This window comes from Pavona decussata, unplaced genomic scaffold (assembly GCF_977016875.1).
Source record: "Pavona decussata unplaced genomic scaffold, jaPavDecu1.1 SCAFFOLD_39, whole genome shotgun sequence".
Classification (NCBI taxonomy): Eukaryota; Metazoa; Cnidaria; class Anthozoa; order Scleractinia; family Agariciidae; genus Pavona; species Pavona decussata.
Genome location: NW_028145461.1, coordinates 1,674,049 through 1,693,012, shown reverse-complemented (window position 1 = coordinate 1,693,012; position 18,964 = coordinate 1,674,049). Strand labels below are relative to the sequence as shown.

General features: G+C 41.3%; 1 protein-coding gene across 3 annotated transcripts in view; it reads right to left on the bottom strand.

Moving 5' to 3' along the window:
- The window catches only part of LOC146483406 (fibrocystin-L-like), a 70,642-nt gene that overhangs the window by 1,569 nt on the left and 50,109 nt on the right, over positions 1 to 18,964 (bottom strand). For all 3 annotated transcript variants that reach the window (XM_085106153.1, XM_085106152.1, XM_085106151.1), the window contains 14 exons: positions 18,584 to 18,809; positions 17,714 to 18,102; positions 16,747 to 16,950; positions 14,991 to 15,631; positions 12,743 to 13,334; positions 11,454 to 11,654; positions 10,668 to 10,937; positions 9,157 to 9,544; positions 8,155 to 8,459; positions 6,862 to 7,539; positions 4,346 to 5,730; positions 1,706 to 3,464; positions 931 to 1,056; positions 142 to 420 (listed from right to left, as the gene is read on the bottom strand). In XM_085106153.1, the coding sequence (XP_084962279.1) occupies positions 142 to 420; positions 931 to 1,056; positions 1,706 to 3,464; positions 4,346 to 5,730; positions 6,862 to 7,539; positions 8,155 to 8,459; positions 9,157 to 9,544; positions 10,668 to 10,937; positions 11,454 to 11,654; positions 12,743 to 13,334; positions 14,991 to 15,631; positions 16,747 to 16,950; positions 17,714 to 18,102; positions 18,584 to 18,809 (7,443 nt within the window). The remainder of the gene's footprint in view (positions 1 to 141; positions 421 to 930; positions 1,057 to 1,705; positions 3,465 to 4,345; positions 5,731 to 6,861; positions 7,540 to 8,154; positions 8,460 to 9,156; positions 9,545 to 10,667; positions 10,938 to 11,453; positions 11,655 to 12,742; positions 13,335 to 14,990; positions 15,632 to 16,746; positions 16,951 to 17,713; positions 18,103 to 18,583; positions 18,810 to 18,964) is intronic.

Below are 18,964 nucleotides of genomic sequence, written 5' to 3'. Positions count from 1 at the left end.
AACTGAGGATTTCTTTCAAACTGTTTCGTTATACTGACTAATAGTTTACGTTCAATGTCAGTTGTGCAAATCACCACCTGCCTGCCATACAGTGTATTATATTGTAAAGAGAAATTAGATTTCGACCACTTTCGTAGTTACCTTGTTGGTTAACAAATCTAATGATAACCGATAAGCTGTACATGCTTTTGGTTGTCCCTTCACTGGTAGGGTCGACGTCAGCCATCATGGCGTCTTGAAACAAGAAGACTTTTCCTTGCAGCAGATAAGGGAACTCTTTCTTAAGGCTTTCTCGAAGATCGCTGAGTGTGGCGTCGCTAGGAAACTCCATGAAGCCGATTTTTGTGAAAGGCCTTCCGCTTTCACCTTCTTTCACGGTGTTGAGGACGTTAATAGGTAGTCTTACTGTGTATGATTCCTCTGTTGAAAAAAGGGGAACAAATTTTACAAAGGCTGAAATGAAACGCCTGTAGCTATAGGTAAGCTTTATTTCGAGCATTGCAACGAAAGAAATTGATGGTATATATATTTTTTCAAGTATGGTGAATGAATAAAAGATGTAGTTTTCAGTGAGTGACACAGGCATACTCGAAAAAAGAAAATGGTATGTATTATAAATGTGATGATTACTGAAAAATACATCATTTTTCGCAAAGTTTCTTCGTTATTTTCACCCGTGAATTTAGAACTCAACTAAGCAGCCTGAATTTCAGCCTTCTAAGTTGGTCGTCTACTCCCAAAGGCGATTGCTCAAATTCAGGCTATCAGCTAAAATTTGTAGAAAAAATAGCTGAAAAAATTGAAAAAAAAAATCCTTTGTTCTTGGATTGCCCAGCTGCAAAATACAATTTCAATTCACCAGTTTTAAAGGAAAGAAACAAAACCTTAAAAATCCTACAATACATTGGCGTTTAAACTCAACTACCATACCCTCAATAGTGATGTCATTTCCGTCGTTGCTGTTCCCAATGAATCCGGGCGGAAGTGATGTCACATTCACCCTGGGTGTACTGTGGCCTGACCCGGACCGGCTGGAGTCACGTGACTCGCCATTAGCTGCAAAAACAATGAAGGCATTCAAAATGTCACCGTATGACATAACTGAGCATTTACCATTCCTATAAAAATACTGAAATTTCGATCCTGGGACAAAAATTAAAATCATCGACAAAGATGAGACGTTCTCACTCCAACTGGTTTCTTTGCATCAAATGGAAACACTCGCTTTTATTTGCTAATAACTCAACAGTAACTCTGTTGAAGAAAACTGTGATAGACTGGGATCCGTTTATTAATGAGCTTACATCACATGATGGATGAGGGGAGAGGAACCTAAACAACAGCAGGTGGAAGAAGGAAAGCAACTACAAGGAGGCCGATCATATGTTGGGAACACGAGTCTGCTGATGCTTTTGACCTATTGGAAGATTAGATAATTCGCAGTCTAAATTAAATGTACTTGAGTAGGCTATTTTCACTTCATCTCCTGAGAGTTAACACAAAGTTGAATCTCTTTCTGTAACCACTCTTTTACATGTTGTAAGCGACCATCTTTCCCTGATTCCTTTATAACCATTTGCTATTCAGTGCATTAAAACTATTAAATCTCTCCAAACTGACCATCCCCTTCCCTAGTCGCAAAGTTAACAACATAAGTGAGATTACTAACGTCCAATTACTCGGGATTTCAAAAGGTTCAACTTACATGAACGTTGCGATCCATTTTCCTGCTGCGTCATCCTCTTGTACAACACAGCTTTCTCAAATACAAACGCCTCTGAGGAATGGTCCTTCAACTTGGAGCCCTTGATCTGCGGAGTCAGCGATTTCCTGGCGGAAGTAGGCGCACTGACAGGAGATGATGTGTTACTCCTGACAAGTTCTTCATCCGAGGAGTCACTGCTTCCATGAGTCAAGTTGTTCTGTACACGCTTGGACACTTGTGGGCTCAGATTGAGCGGGGAGCCTTCAGCGGAGGAGGTCTCTTGCATCAAGAACTGACTGTCGCTTGTTTGTTTGCTAAGTAGTTGTCCTAGAGGTGATGGTCCTTTAAACTTAGATGATGAGGCCGGTGGAGGGGGAGAATGTCGTGCTTCTTTCAACTGGTGTCGTACAAGCGCGGGAGAGCTTGATTCAGTCCAGGCCTCATTGGACACTTGCGAAGATGTAGATTCGACCTTCCTTAACTTCCGTTTGGCAAATTGCTCCTCAGGTTGCAAGATAAGAGGGAAAGAATTTCGCGCCGAGGGGCCTGGAGATGGGGACACATCATCATCTGAGTACTCGAAGTGGCCATTGTAGAGACCACTGATCAGTACCATTTCATGGTCCCTAGTCTCATTGCTCATGCGCGAGGTGGAGCGTGAATCGAGGATATCGACTTTGCTCTCGCTCTTCCGTATAAATCGCTCTTTTTGTTGTATGATACGTTTCTTGTAGCAGAAACAGACCACTGCACCAATAATAACAGTAACAGCAACACACACGCCAACTACAGCACCTATTGTGAATTTAGAATTGTCATCGGCTTCTGGAACGACGTCGTTACCATGGTAATCTTGGCCGTTTACACGCATGGCAGGTTTAGCTTGATACTCGGTGTCGCCGGCGTGCAGAGTGTACCCTGACTTGACCATTTCCCATAATGCAACGAGAGTGCTCTTCATCCGGGATTTCTGGGTGATTACGTCAAAATAAACCAAGATGCTCCCTGGGGTGAGTCGCACGTTCTTTATCTTTACCCTCTGGTATTTTTCAGTCAAGTCCTTTGTGATCGTTTCTGAAAAAGATTCCTCCTTTCCTTGAACGTCCGTGTAATCGTTTCTGAACACGAGCATGACGTTGTTAGTGACTGGTGGATCTTGACAGGTTGCATACGACTCTGTAAAATTTGCTGTTAATTGAGGGGAATGTCCGTTCTTTAAAACCATGACAGCTTTTGGTGTCAAACTGACCCGCACAGCAGAGGGGAACCTTGGAACGGATGAGTACATGAACAGAGGAGTCACTACAGGATTCAAATGCAGCCAAGAATCCTCGATGACTTGAATCATCGAGAAACCCACGTTTGAAGTTTCAATCTGCGATTTTCTGGACCTTACTTGAAAGCTCCCATCATGACTCTCAGCTTTAACAATGCCACCAAATAAATTGCTCACACTATCGTAAGTTGTCACGAGCTCTCCAGCGTCAAATACAGTGTTTCGGAGCTGCGAGCTTAAAATCGTTTTCTCGCTGGAAAATTCAAACAAGACTTGCGTGTTGGTTTTGGTTTCCATAGTTCCTGCTCGCGTGCTCAGCTTGACTGTTATCTCCAGTGTACAATCCGTGGAATGGTTGCGGTGATCTGGTGCGGTCACGTGCAAATCACGTATGAATCTGACCATGTCCAAATTTGCACGAGCTAGCAGGAAAGCGTCATTTCGTTCTATAACTCCATTGGTGTTGAAGTCCATCGCTGTCAGCTGTAAAAATCCCAACGAAAAATGTAATACATAAAGGAATCAAGTTTACTAGGTGGATAATTTTACACACACACAGGAGCCCATTAACAGGAGTGTAGAACTTCTATATATTCTTGTAACGGGTAATCAACGACCCTATTTACTTTTAGATTGAAGTTCCCACAAACTCAGACTCCCACGAGAGTTTTACTAACAACTACGCAACACAAGAATCTTCGACACCCAAGTCTGTAAGGCTGATCGTTTTAAGAATTCTTTTATCATTAGCCATAGATCAAGTTACAAGACGTAAATAGATTTTATCATAACATATATGTACATAATTTTATAGTATCTTAATTGTTATATTTTGTGCCTTTTATAATTTTAGCGCACGTTATTCAGTCACATGGACTGCCAAGTGTTGATTTTTAATAAACAATTCGATTGATTGATTGATAACAAGTCTTAACCTTTGCACAATTCTCATGTGAACCAGAATTTAAATTTTCGCGGGATATAGTATTCACATGTGTATCTAAAAATAGACCGAACCCTGAAAACGCAGTAGCAAAGGCCTGGTATGGGAGCTGTATACTCCAAGTAATGGGCTCCTGACACACAACAGTAAATGGTATAGGCAGGGTCGAGGGGGGATGAAACATTTAAATACGTGCTTCGGTTAACTCGAAAAATCGAATAACTACGTCAAACGGTGGGCAATAGCCTTTGAAACTCTCCGAACTGATAAACGAGTAAAACATAATTTTTGAACGCTCATTGTAAGTTGCTGCAGTATGTGTCATTGTTTTTATAGGCGACAAAACGACACCCACGAATACAAATCTGCCCTTGATTTTTGCTTGGTAGAGTAATGAATTGTTTTATGAACGTTTACTCACCATTTTCGCTGTCGTTCTCTTTAACAAAGTTCGTTCAAATTCACCAACGAAGTTGCTCTCCTGTGCCAAACTATAAGCCATGGTGAAAGCAGCGTCTTGAATGTCGAACACACAGTCCGCTGTCACATCGCCCAGAGGTAGGTTGCTGCAGTGCTTCACAGTTGGTTTATTGTTATCTATGTAACCGAGCCTTTGGTCTATCAGCATATTCACTGCGGCCTTGATGCTAAGCACACCACCAGACATTGTATCAAAAACCAGATCTGCAATATATGAACTTGGGTTGTCAGGATTCGTTACATCGGCTAAATGCAAATGCCCCTTTGAATGAGAGTACACTTTGCTTCGTTTTAGCTCAACTAAACGGACTTGGCTGTCGTCGTAAGAGATCGTTATATCATAGGCAAAAAGTGTAGAGTTTCCTGTATTGACTCGTACAGGGATTGTAATTCTCTTGTTGGCTTTTAGTACTGGCAAGGCTGGTCCATACTCATGTCCAATATCAACACCACCCACTGGAGGGACTGTATTACAATAGAACTGCACAATCCTCTGCCCCCCAAGACCCACGAGTGGCGTGACTGTCACGGTGACAAAATCATGATAGTCTGATAGCAGCGTGACAATTCCAGTCACACTTCCAGCCGACGCTGCTTTGGCGTTACTGATTGAAAAGATCACAAGTCCGTTGAATGCGGTGAAGTTCTGAACTCTAAGCACAGAGCTGTCGTTCATAAGAAAGTCAACTTGCATTTGAGCCTGCGTAGAATGAGTCAGACCTAGAAGCGTTTGATTCCTGAGCCCGATCAACTCTACTGCAAGGATTCGATTCACTGTTATTACACCCGTTGAAACTTCAAGATCGAGATTCTTCGATACTTTACCAGAAAACTTTCCACGTACGCTGAACACCCCACTGGTGGTTTTTCTGTCGACAAACAACACGTTCTTGGGACTGGGTCCAAGCGAAACTTTAACGCCGACGTCATTTCTTACGACACCGAACGATGCTGACGTCATCGTGGTAACGTCATAAGTAGAATTGTCAGTCAAAACGAGGTAGAGCTTCAGAGCAGCCTGTTGGAAGTTTCCATGGTGACTGCCAATTCGTTTCAATGACGTCAAAGTGGTATTTGATTCTTTTATCGCTGGATAAGGCGCGGCATTTAGTTTCAGCGAGGAGTATCCCACGACGTTTACTTTGACGCGGACATTGTAGACGTTATGAACGCGCACAATGAGGATTCCTTGTCCCAGTAATCCAGCGCGGTTTGCTTCAATCACTTGGTTACCGTCCTTTTGGGAAACAGTGAAGAGACCACATGACTCGGACTTGTCGTCAAATGTCAATCTTCTGTCATCAGCAGATAGCTTCTCTTGTTGGCCTGTGGGAAAGGAAACAAAGAAAGTGGTCACATACCCCTTTCCAATAAATTTCGTCGGCTTGTGTTAAAGATAAACAAAACAAAGACGAATGTGTTCGAAAATGACCAATTGATACTCCTGAAGTCGTAACATTTCCGTTGCTGTATTTTAGGGTCTTGCGCACAATACTGTCACGCTGTTCAACAGTAAGTAGCGGTATAAATCAGTACTCAGACGGGAGTGTGAAACTGAAGCATTGTTGAACAGAAACGAAATCTGTTGTAAGAGTGGAGAACAAAACATGAATCTTCTGCAACAGGTTAATTTACGAAATGCAAAAAGTAGAATAGAAACCGAAGATGACTTCAAGTGAGGGTATAGAACGCAGGCTAGAGAGAGTACAGGAGCGTCGACTGCGCGCTGTATTTAAAGACAAGCAGTCTAGCTACCAACAGCTGTTAGTGAAAGCAAAGATACCATCATTATATATTAGGAGACTGCAGGACATATGTATTCTAATGTATAAGGTTAAACATAATGTGTCCGCGGACTATTTGTGACATGTTTCTGACTAACAGCCACACTTACAACTTACGGCAGAAAAATTTTTATCAACCTAGTTTTAACACAGTTACGCACGGAAAAAAAGTCGATACCTAGGTCCAAGACTCGGGAACGAGATACCAAGCAAAGACAGATCGGCTACCAGTCTTGAGCAGTTTAAGACCCTGGTACGCAGTCTTGATCTAAGTAACATCTTAGATGGATGTAGTAGCTACTACCTTTGCAATTCGTAGTTACGGTTTTAATTACAAGATTTTAGAATTTTGATAATAATGAATAGTATTAGTACTTGGTATGTTGGTGAGTTATCATTGATTCGTTTTGTATTTTAGAAAGTTAGGTGTCCCCTATTAGCAGTGGGAATCCCCTCAGCTAGATTGTTGCTTGACACGTTAATAAAGTCATTATTATTAAATTCACATAAAAATCCTCCTTAAGATCAGTCGCACTTGAACGATAATACATTAGACACATAACAAATACACAAAAATCATCATTGTCAGCGCTATTCAAAAAGGCAGTCGAGTTGATTACGCTGTCGTATGTGTATTATACTTGACCAACTGATACGCTGTTATATAACCTACCGTTTTCATAGAATAACACGACCGATATAGGGCTACTAGTAGCCAAACCAACGACCTCAGCAGGGTCCCCTGGGGGCGTTATTCTCTTTCTCACATCCTGTATCAATACGTCCACGCCACCACTGTCATTTACGTTTATCAATCGTACCGTCACCTTGGCAACAGTGGAAAGCCGTTGGCCTGGTGGAGCGTTGTCGCTTACTTGTACACCAAGGAAATACCTGACAACAGTCTCATAATCAAGCTCGTTATTAACGGTTATAACACCCGTACTGGGGTTAATAACAAACTTATTGCCTTCATTTCCGGTAATTATAGAATAAGTCAGCAATCCATCTTGTCCGAAGTCTTTATCTGTCGCGTTGATGTCAGCAATTTTAGAACCAACAGCAGTGTCCTCCGAGATTTTTACGTAAATACTGTCGGGTTGCTGAAGTTTTGGCGGAAATTCGTTTACGCTCTGTATCTCTATGGTAACCAGTACATCGTTGCTAAGAGATGTCGGGGTACCTCTGTCCCATGCCTCGACCGTGAGAGTATAAAGCAGATCATCCACGTGTTTCAGTGTTTCCAGATCAAGGCTGTTTTGAACTTGAATTGTTCCAGTGTTGGAATTGATTGTGAAAAATCCATGACTGTTTCCTGACTTAATTTTGTACTGAACTTGGCCGTTTGTCCCTGTAACAAAATATACTAGCGATAAGGACTAGAAATAGCTTTTTTTGTGCGTACTTTTTGCATCAACTGGGAAAAGATTAAACGTTTCGACACTTTTAATTGATGAACCTTCGAATTTTCTGCCCCACAGTTACCGACTAAGGTTGCTGTTGAAACATTGTTGCGTTCGACGTAGAAAGAACACACTCCTTATACAGATTGGAGTCGAGATTGTATGGGACAATCAATCAACGAATGAATGGATCTTGGGACCCGTATCTGGCATCCCCCGCAGATTTTGCAGGCACGGATGACATCATCACCAACTTGCAAAAGGAGAGAGAGCCTGTGATCAAGATCATCGAACGCACTCCCTAATGTTTGATTGCAGTATTACTATTATTAGAGTTTGGAGCATTTAGAGAAGAGGGATAGAAGGGGATAGCGAGGCTAAACGCAAAGCGTCGGGTGTTACTAACCATACAATGTATCAGTTGGAGGAAATAAGAGATTTTTTCATGCGAACGAGTTTTTATGAGATAACAAGGAAAAATCGCGCCATGCTAAGAGCTTTACGTGTGTTCGCGTTCTTCTTTTAACTTGGCATGAAAAATGATATCAATGTCATCCACTGACCTTCATCAGCATCAGTAGCTTGGACCGTTATAACGTCATCACCCACGTCCACGGTCTCCTTGACAGCGGCGTAGTAAGACCCTGCTTTGAAAACTGGTTTGTTGTCGTTAACATCAGACAGTGACACGTTGACAAAGATAAAAGAAAACCGCTGATTGACTGTCTGAATTGGCCTATCAAAAGCCTTTATTTTCAGATGGTACGTTGGTATTGTTTCCCTGTCAAGTGGTGCGTGAATGTATATTTCTCCTGAAGAAGCGTTCATCCGGAATCGCTTGTCATCGTTTCCTTCCGTAATCTGATATCTATGGTAGAGACAAAATGGCGATCCATTAATCAGGAATGCAAAGGCAAGTGAACAATGGGAAAGATTAAATAAATAAATAAATAAATAAATAAATAAATAAATAAATAAAAAAACAATCTACAACAAAAAACAGAAACAAGAATACTAAAATAATATTTTTGGTGAGGAAAGAAAAGACACAACCAAGATATAAAAGTACATTAAATTTAGTTCTTTCGCTGCTCGTACTGTGCTTTGTCTTAATGTGCATGAAAACAAAATCCTAAACAATCCCAGACTGGCATATAGATGTAATTCGTGAATGAGCGAGTAGAAAGAAAGAACCAAAACTTGTGTGTGATTTTAAAACTGAAACCTGGACCTTAAGAGTGACGGCTCAGTTGCGTTATACGACAGTCGCCGCAATTGTAGCTTTTCGTCGTACTAACAACAAGATTAGTTTGCTGAAAATAAAACCTAGATCCCTCTTAACATTTCCACGCAAAATATTTCCTAAAGAAGCGAGTCTTTGGTTTGGTTTAGAATAAACAATTTGACCAAATACATGGAGTAACACACAGTCATAAATAAACGTTTTCCGGCGTTAATATATAGCTCCTAACATTTTGAAACGTTTTTAAGAGACATGAGAATATGAAATGCCTAACATAAACTCTTGATCCTCCAAAAGTGCATTACCACATAAAAACACTCACGTGACCAATCCATCAGGTCCAAAGTCCTTGTCTGTTGCCGTCACTTGATATAACAAGGTTCCCACAGCCATGTCCTCTGGAATCTGCAGAGAGAGCCCGGGTCGAGTGAACTCAGGCGTGAATTCATTGACGCCGCTGACCCTCAGCAGAAAGGTCGCATTGCCAGACAGTTGAGGATTCCCATGATCCTTTGCTACCACAACAAGCGTGAAAGTCCAGTTGGTGATTTGGGCGGACTCCAGATCGAGGCTCTTTTGTGTTGTGAGTTCACCAGTGTTGGCATCTAGACTGAAATATCCGACCGAGTCTCCTGACGCGATGGTATAACTCACACGGCCATTGTCACCGGAGTCACGGTCGGTGGCCTGGATCGTTGTAACGTTTTTCCCTGTAAAAAATGCGTACGTAACTGTGATGAGCCCCCAGTTATTTAGTAAGACCCCAGCCAAACGGAGAACAAGCCAAGGTAGGTCAGAAATGCCAACTCGCGGATACAAACATGCGATACTGGCAGACTCGCACGTAAACACAAGTTGCAAAACACCATTTCATTGAAACCTTGCAGGCAGCTATACTAAAGAAGAGAATACTAAGACCAACCTGCGACTTGTGTTCATCACAAATAGCCAAAAGTCATCGCATGTCGCTCCAAACTAGGAAAGCTAGGAATCTCACGTTCGTATAGTTTTTATTGCAATTTTCTGAAGTCCCTTGACTCGGAACATCTTCATAAGACCGTAGTCGTGTACTCTTTATGAACTGGAACTAGCTTACACACGAGAAGTTTTAATATCTTCCCCCGCAAGAGTCCCCATTGCAAGCTTGATCCAGTTTCGATACGGACAATACGAATATCAACTATTGTGCCTCACAGGTGTCTAATTCGTGCCTTAAGACGCTTTGTGTCAGGTGTTTCTAGTTTACCGTTGAAAAACATTATGTCAGTCGCATCACTGGTTATGGGTCACGGAAGGCCGCCGACGGCCGCGACTGGACACGACGCAAACAACATTTGAGCTGTTGACGTACATTATATGTATGAGAACAACGCTATGATAATACTGAACTGGAAGTCTCAAGAAATTTGATCTGGCAGTGTGATCAGTATGGCCCACAATTTTTCTGACAGATTGGTTGCTTTGACAACAGGACCCAGTTATTTTGTTTATATTTGACTTTTAAATATTGTCACATTTTGCCTTAAAAAGTTGTCACATTTCGCGTTTAAGAAATTGCTACAACATTTGCATCAAAAGTTGTGAAATTTCGTTCTATGTCACATTTTGCGTCAAAATATTCTGTAAATGATTTTGAAGTAAATGTTACACTTTGTAGTGTCAAAAAAAGACACAATTAAAAAAATTTAAGACGTCCAAATCTTAACTTCAATTTGAACGTAACAAACGATAAAAATATTGCACAGTGCAAAATTTCTTCACTTAATTAGCAAACAGAGAAAAGGTTTTGTGCATTGGGCTTGGGGGAAGAAAACAAATCAATGTTTTCCTTACCTATTGAAAGTGTCTCTGGTACATCAACAACAGTTATATGATTTGCAAATTTGGGAGAGTTGTCATTGACGTCATCAACCGGAATGTGGAGGGTGAAATCAGCAAACCGCGCATGCCCACCAGTGTCAGTATCGGATGCCCGGATAATCAGCGTGTGGCGAGCCGCCTTCTCGTAATCCAGCGGTGAGATCAAAGTAACGACACCAGAAGATGGATTCACTTTGAATTTTCCGTCGTCGTTTCCAGAGTGGATGGAATAGTGAACTTTGCCTATAGAGCGATCAACAGGAAAAGTTAGTTTGCCCTGCTGAAAACATTAATAAAACTGTGTGTGCTCGTGGAGGAAAAGGGGCGTCTGCGTTTTTTTTTAACCAAAATGTCAGAATTAAGTCAAGATGGAGTCAAAAGTTATCAAAACCAAGACTGAACATTATTATACAAAAAGGTAAACGTTAGGGCGAAACTTGGAATTCTATTTAACAAAGAAATGCTAGCAGTTTTGTTGCCAGAAATATCTAAGAAAAGTCACAAGGTCTGTTCACTTCTTTTTTTTTTAATATTAACATAGCGAGGGGAGACACCCCCTCCACTCCATACTGAATAACCTGGCTTAGGACCCCGACTTGTGTCGCAGAGTTTGCTTGGATATCGAGGTTACCGAGGTTTGGTAACAGCGCCCGAAGCCCTAACCTGCACTGGATTACCGCGCCGGCACCCTAAGCAGCACATAGGATACTTATTTGTACAAACAAATCCGTTATACAATGTTTCATACTCCTTGTTTACCTTGTTGTCCGAAGTCCTTATCCGTAGCATTCACGTCAATCAACACCAACCCGTTTCCAGTCTCTTGGTTTTCCTTCACTGTAACAGTGGCCGAAAGGCCGTGAGTAATCTGGGGCGAGAACTCATTCACCGGTGAGATGTTTATTAAGACATTTGTGGAGTTGGTCAGCGGAGGCACACCCATGTCTGTCACGTGAACACCTGAAATGCAGCAGATTAAGCGAGAACAAAAGATAATTAATCAATGCTAATCCCACGGTTTGGTAAGTCTTTCGGCTTTACAGGATGGCCCATTCTACTGGCGCTTATTTATCCGATTCAGGAGACATGATTTTAATAGCCAATTTCCGAGTTGTTGTGAGCCTCATTATGAAAGCGAGGCTAAGTGCAAATCTTTTCAAATGAAAATTAGTTTTGTTTAAATTTAAATGAAAACTAATTTTCATAATAAAAACTTTGCACTTACCCTCGCTTTTGCAATGAGGTTCAAAGCAACTCGGAAATGGCCTATAGAGCGTTTTCATTCACGTGACTACTGGCCATATTGGTTTACTGAAACAAAAGAAAGTAGTATTTGCATAAAAATAGAGTTCAATTCCCAGAGGTTTAGTTTAGGACACCAACATGGCCGCCATTTCTTTGTTTTGGGACACCAACATGGCCGTTGTGACGTCATGTGAAAACACTCTATTGGGTCGGTTATCAGACAAGTCATTTTTGCGTTCTTCGCTCAACATATCCAGTTTCTTCAGCAATTCAACGATAATCTTGTATAAAGAATGCGGAACCAGGTCGTGTACGGTGATGTGAAACTTTCAACCCCACCAGCATCTAATTTCTCCTTACAAGATAACTACTTAATTAAACATATAGGTTGAGAGAATACAGAAAATGATCACCAAAGATGAAATTTATCAGAACAGTGGGGAGAATATTCATGTTAATACTGGGACTAAAGAAAAAGTTCAATCGTCAGTCTGTGGTTGCCCCAGCCACTTACGCACTTACAGACAGGAAAGAGTGCCATATTTCGTTGTGTCCTTAACTACACTTTTGAAACACACACGAGATAAGAACTCGCACATGAAAAAACACTGCCAGGTTATTTTGGCTAATTTTTTGAACATATTCTAAGAAATCGAAATTTCTAAATTTCTACAAAGTCTTTCAATTCATTTCTAAAACATAAAGAAGGTGAATTTTCTTGTTTGATTTTATGCTGATTCAAACGTGTTTAGAAGCATTGCTAATGTACGTAAAATAGCGAGTCATAAGATTAATTTAATTACCTAAGCTGTAGTTAAGCGAAGGTGGAGCTGCTCCTTCAAGATCCAGCGACTTTTTCACAATAATGTCTCCTGTAGCTGGTATGATGTCAAAGTAGCCATCTTCGTTCCCGGATGTAATAGAAAACTTCAACTCAGCGTTTGTGTCCGCATCTCGGTCCAGCGCCTCCACGCGCAGTATGATGTCAATAAGGTCTGCAGTCTCCTTTACGCTGGTTGTAAATTCCATTTTGGTGAACTGCGGAGCGTTGTCATTGATGTCGCCAATATTCACTAAAACGTGTTCCTCAGTGAAACGAACTTTTTCAGGAACAGCTCCGTCAAAAGCTTTGACGACGAGATCATAGACTGCAGTTGTTTCACGATCTAGGTTCCTAGCAGTGGTGATAGCACCGGATGTCTGATCAATAGTAAAGCTGTTTCCGATGTTGCCTCTGTTTATAGCATAGTAGACATCGCCCTGGCTTCCTTTATCGTTGTCTGTCGCGTTGATATTGATTACACTAAAACCAATCGATACCGACTCGGAAACATTGACGATGTAGTTAGCACTTGGAGGAATGAAGACTGGGGAGTAGTCATTGACGTAATGCACCTATAAATAAAAGAGAAAGAACGTTTCTGGTGTCATGGCAACACGCAGCGAACACAGAACTAGTTTGTTACACAAACAACGAACACAACAGAATGATGGAAAGAACTTGTTTCAATTTGTTTCATTAACGCTCCAAAAATATATTGGTCACATGCAGATGCACATGAATTTGAAAACACCCAAAGGGCTTAGTCTTTGTATTGTCTTTCTTTTAATGGAGGTAACAAATTAATGAAGTGTTTACGTGTAGTCCAGATGAAGAACAAGTGTCTCTTATTACAGGAGTCGAGTTATTGAAAAACTAAAACTGCGGCAATTTTGACTTTGCTCCATTGTTTTCAGTTGCAGTTTTAATTCTTAGAAAATTTTACAAGAAGCCTAAGATCGATAATCGGGCTACAAAGAGAAACATCAGGAGACTTAAGCCGAGTTAGCTCATTCGTTTGATTCATAGATAACACAATCATTTAATTACATTCGTTTGATTCGTAAATCATGTATGTTGCTAGGACCAGTAATATCAAAAGCTTCAGATATGACTCTTAATAGACCATATTCGTGTTCTCGGTATTAATCGAAACTAGCTTACACACGAGGCTTAAGCGAGGGAAACTTTTCACAAGCAAATATTTTTCAATATATATCCCCCGCAAGCGCCTTCCTTGCAAGGTAGATCTAGTTCAATACTACGAATATAGTCTATTCAATTACTGAGCTACACTTGATTAGTAAAACGTCCATTTATAATGCCATTATACAATGAACTGTGTAAAACTCGCGTTTTGATTGGTCTAGAGGAGTTTGTGATTAGAGTATAGACGCACAATTGACGTCATCGAGTGGTGTGAGCGGCGCACGTGATCAGAGTCTAGAGTCCAGCCAGAGTGACTGGTCAACAAAGTTTTGCAAACTGTTTTTGCGAGTAGCGTACAAACAAAGGCAAATTTTCGCAGGAAAGGAAAACTACCCAATAAAAAAATTGGGCAAAGACCGTTGAGAGTGATCTTAACGAGGACAAAAAAGCTAGAACTTTGCTGTGACGTGAAAAGGAAGTAAATATTTGTCGAAATATGTCGCCGATAGAAATCCGGTAATGGCGAGTAATCGATTAAAAATCGCAGTGAAGCGACTTACATGCATGTAATATTTTGGGGTCAGGATTTCCTTCTGGAATAAAGGTTAGTTTTGAAAATATTGTTAGTGAAATTCTTTCGGATTATACTCTAATTTAGAAGATCACAATTGCATGTGTGTTTACTGTAGTAGTCTAAAACGAGTTTGCTGGAAAGTTTTTGACTCAGCTCAGGCAACGCGATGCTCGCTTACGAAATGTGTTGAAATGTCTTGGTTATTGTATAAAACAGATAGATTCCATTCTGCCGTGGGTCTGTACTCTGATAACGCACAGAGGACGTCAAAACGTGGTGAGAACATCAGTCACGCTACTCGCCTGCGGCTCGTAGCGTACTTCTTTGTTCTCACCACGTTTTGACGTCATCTGTGCTTTATCAGAGTACGGACGCACGGCAAAATGGAATCTATTTGTTAATTAATCTGTTAATCTAAAACTGCAGTCACTCACCTCAAAAAAAAAAATAAAATAAGTAATAAAATAAAATAAAAAAATAAAATAAATAAAAATAAAAAGTCACTCACCTCAAAAGGCGCTGACAACACACTGTGTCTGTAGTTTGACTCAAACATCAACACATACCCGCGCCCATACACAGTTACAAGAAGATCTTTAAATGCAGCTCGCTCGTTCACAACTGAGACATTGAATGTCCCATTAAGGAATGACTGTCCTGCCTTTGGATTAGAATACAATGTCACTGCAATCTGCCAGGGGGTCTTCAGGGGCGTGGCTCTCTTTCCTGTCCCCAAATCACGAACTTCCACCACTGGCTGTGTGCCAAATATCACGGATTGATTTGCATTGGCTACTTGAGTAACGACTTCCAGATAAAACTGTCGCGGGTTTACACTGAACATGCTGGAGATGGCGATCATTCCTGAGTAGGTTTGTGAGCGAGGAGTAACCGTTACTTCGAATTTCATGCGATAGCCAGACGCCACGTCGTAAAAGCTTATATTGCGAAACTCGGTGCGCCCTGAGCGCGGAATCTGGAATCGAGTCGTACCTAATATCACATCATTCCCAGCTCCCTGTTCCATGGTAGCTTGTATCGTCCAAGTTCGGCCGCGCCATCCCAGGTTCCCTGCCAGTGTGTTTGTGGCAGTATCACGGATTTCGAGGATTGGTTGGGAACCACAGGAAACAGTGTCATTACAGTCGCCTGGAGGACGTTAGGGAGGACAAGTGAGAATGAAAACATGTACACGAACCCAACAACTTGGGCACAGACCACTAAAAAAGTGTTTAAAAATGGCAAAAAGTAGTTTCCAAAGTCATGATGGAGAATAGGTTGTTCTATGGGACAATGTTTTCATGACCTTCCCCAGGAAAGCCAATCTGGTGGAAAAACTTCAAACAAAGGAGTAACTACGTTTGCGAAGTTCTACGAATGGTGATACTGTTGTAATCGAGTCTTTCTTGGTCTACTCTTGAGATACATTTATAGCTAGAACATCTTCCTTAAGATCCAGTTAAACAATTAAAAATTTCGAATTTTCCCACCCAAATGTTTGAATGAAAATAAATTAAATCAGGCCTAGTTGCTCAGCTTGTGGTCATTACAGTGCTCATGGCCTCTCAACCCCCCCCCCCCCCCCCCCCCCCCGATTCAGTCTTTATGTCTATTCCGGTACAACAGGTTAAGGTTTTCAGTTCTGAAAAAAATTCGCACTCATCATGGTATAAATAAGTTCAAGCCTCTTCTAAAAGGTTGCTGCAACACGCTGGGAAAAAAAAACTATGTAGTCTCTAGTCTTTTCAGTTTTAAACGATCTTATTGTTGTGAAACTTCGATTTCATGTGGGTGAAACAATTTCTAACCAAGGTTGTTCACTTTCAAACGTCAAATTTCTTGCAATCTTCACGTGTTTTAAGTCCATTGCACGGCACAAATTGGTTTTACTTAATGAATACTGTATGAAATGGCGGAAGTGCTTACAGTTTATTGAAGGTATTAACTCTGAAATATGTTACATTGTGACATTTCTTCGTTGCCATACATACATACAAGGAAAAGAACACTCGGCAAACGAAAGCCTGTATGGCGGTAACTCAAGAAGAACGCTGAAGTGGTTAACTATTCTTGAAGACGGAACTTGTCTCCGTGACCTGAGTATAAGAGAAGGCGACAAAAGGTTATGGAAAGAAACGCCGTCAAACTTGAATTTAAGCAACAATTTAGTTCTGTTTGTGGAGGCGTTTCCTCTTTGTGTTTGCGGTGTGTAGTTGCCTTTACTGATAAGCTAGAAACACTTGCTACCCTAGCTGCCAGCTTACCTGGCTGTTGAGTGATAAGCAACGCCAGGATCCTCTCCTTCACGTCAAATGGATCAGCGTTTTGAGAGTACTGGTACCTACATGGTGGAATGGTGAATGCTTCGATGTTCAGAACGTAGTTTTTGTCCTCATGATCAATTGAGAGATCAGTGAAAGAAGCAACACCGGCTGTAAACTCTACACTGGTGGACCCATTAAGCTTTCCTGTTAATGTGAGAGAAGAAAATATCATACATCATATTTTCCTTTACTCCTGGTAGACTGGAACTTTGACATGTAACCTTTCGAGTTTGTGAATGAAACAAATGATGATATTTGAAGCGAAAGTAAATTGAGCAGTAGCGTCACGCGATGTTGTTTGTTATGGGGTGTAACTTGGTCCAACCTTCGAACATTCAAACAAAAGCCATTGATAAAGAGCAGTGTTTTCCTGTCATACTCTTTGTTATGTTATTCAATGTTCTTCGAGCGATTAAGTGTGCAGATGAAGTCTCAAGTGTGGCTGAATAGGCCACTTCCGAGTTGCTGTGAACCTCACTATGAAAGCGAAGCTAAGTGCAAAGTTTTTCATATGAAAATAAGTTTTGTTTGCATTTGAATGTAAACTAATTTTCATAATAAAAACTTTGCACTTAGCCTCGTTTTCATAACGAGGTACACAGCAACTCGAAATGGCCTAAAGACCTTTATCACAAGGCGGCAATGTATTATGCTGCGTCTCAGGGGAATAAAAAGCTTTGTTTTTAGACGGCAAGCCCCGCACTGAATTCGCTTCTAGCCGAGGCTTGCCGTGCGAAAAGAAAGCTTTTTATTCCCCCGAGACTCAACATGGCCGCCGAGTGATAAGGGTCTATTAAACCTAATCCAGTATTTATACTATCTGTATGTTGCTGTGGTCAATGCTGGAAGATGTATCCGGCACAAGTTATTCACAAAAGTCAAGGCCTCGTTATTTTTATTCCATTACCTTTATAACTTTGAGGATTCACCAACGACGCTTTACAAACCCACTTCCGTCCTTTCCAACCAGTATTCGTCACCAGTTCCCCGTTAGCCGCGTCATGGACCTCTACCAATGGCTGCTGACCAAATGGAACTGTTTCATTGGCATCAAGTGGGTGACTGACAAGTGTAAAGTACAGGATTCTTTCCTTGACTTCAAATGGCTGTGACAAGGCTGTAAAGTTCCCCTCCGAGGGAAAGGTGATTTTGTATTCCAGTACGTAATCGGTGCCGTTGTGGCTGATGTTTAGATTTGTGAAGTTTGCCCAGCCATCAATGAAGGATACTGTGGTATTTCCTCCTAATAACGCGTCTGGGTCTCCTGTGCCATTCTTGATAAATGCAGTTATATACCTGTAAAACAGGCGAATAACATTCCGTTCGTTAGAGTGCGTGTAAGGAAAACAAATGGTTTGTTTAAATCATCGTGAAATGTTAATGTGTAATATTACAATGGGGATCCAAGTCGGACTATTCGATCGATGCCAAGGTTTGCAGAATGTTAATGTGTAATAAGCAATATTCGTATCATCGGTATCGGACTGGATCTAGCTCAGAATGGACGCTCTTACGGGGAATATATTCCTCAGCTTAAGCCTCGTGCGCAAGCTAGTTAATACCATCTATTGCAATAGAGATGTACGTTGGACAATGTTAAAACATGGCCAAAAGATATTCTTCGACTTACGGTCGAACGTAAGGTTGATCAAAATGAAAGAAAGCTAGTCATCGCAGGTCATCATAAGTACGCACAACTACAGTTAATAGGCGACGCCGTCTACGTCTACTTTCAACAAGAAAACGCGTAAAGAACTCAGCAACCACTACTACCTACCACTGCCCCTGGTAACCATGACCCAGCGTGCTGACTGTGCGGTTGAGTTTATCTACCATGACAAGCTTCGGTTGCACCAGGAAAGGTACAGTTTCATTGGCTCCGTACGGCTCCTGCACTGAAATCAGCCTCACAGGAACGAGGTAATCGTGAACCGGGTTAGATTTGTTGCCTTCTTTCATCGCCTCTACCTGGTCAAACCGCCATGTCCCATTCTTTGATCCAGCTGAAGAGAAAGCGACGCATTACTAAGCCTGGCTAAGCTAAAACATTCTTCTTAAAATCAAGCCTACCACGAATCTCCCCGCACATTTGGCGGGGGTACCAAAGGTTATGGTTTAAAGTGAAACCATGTTTCTGACATATAGTACACAACGGCAA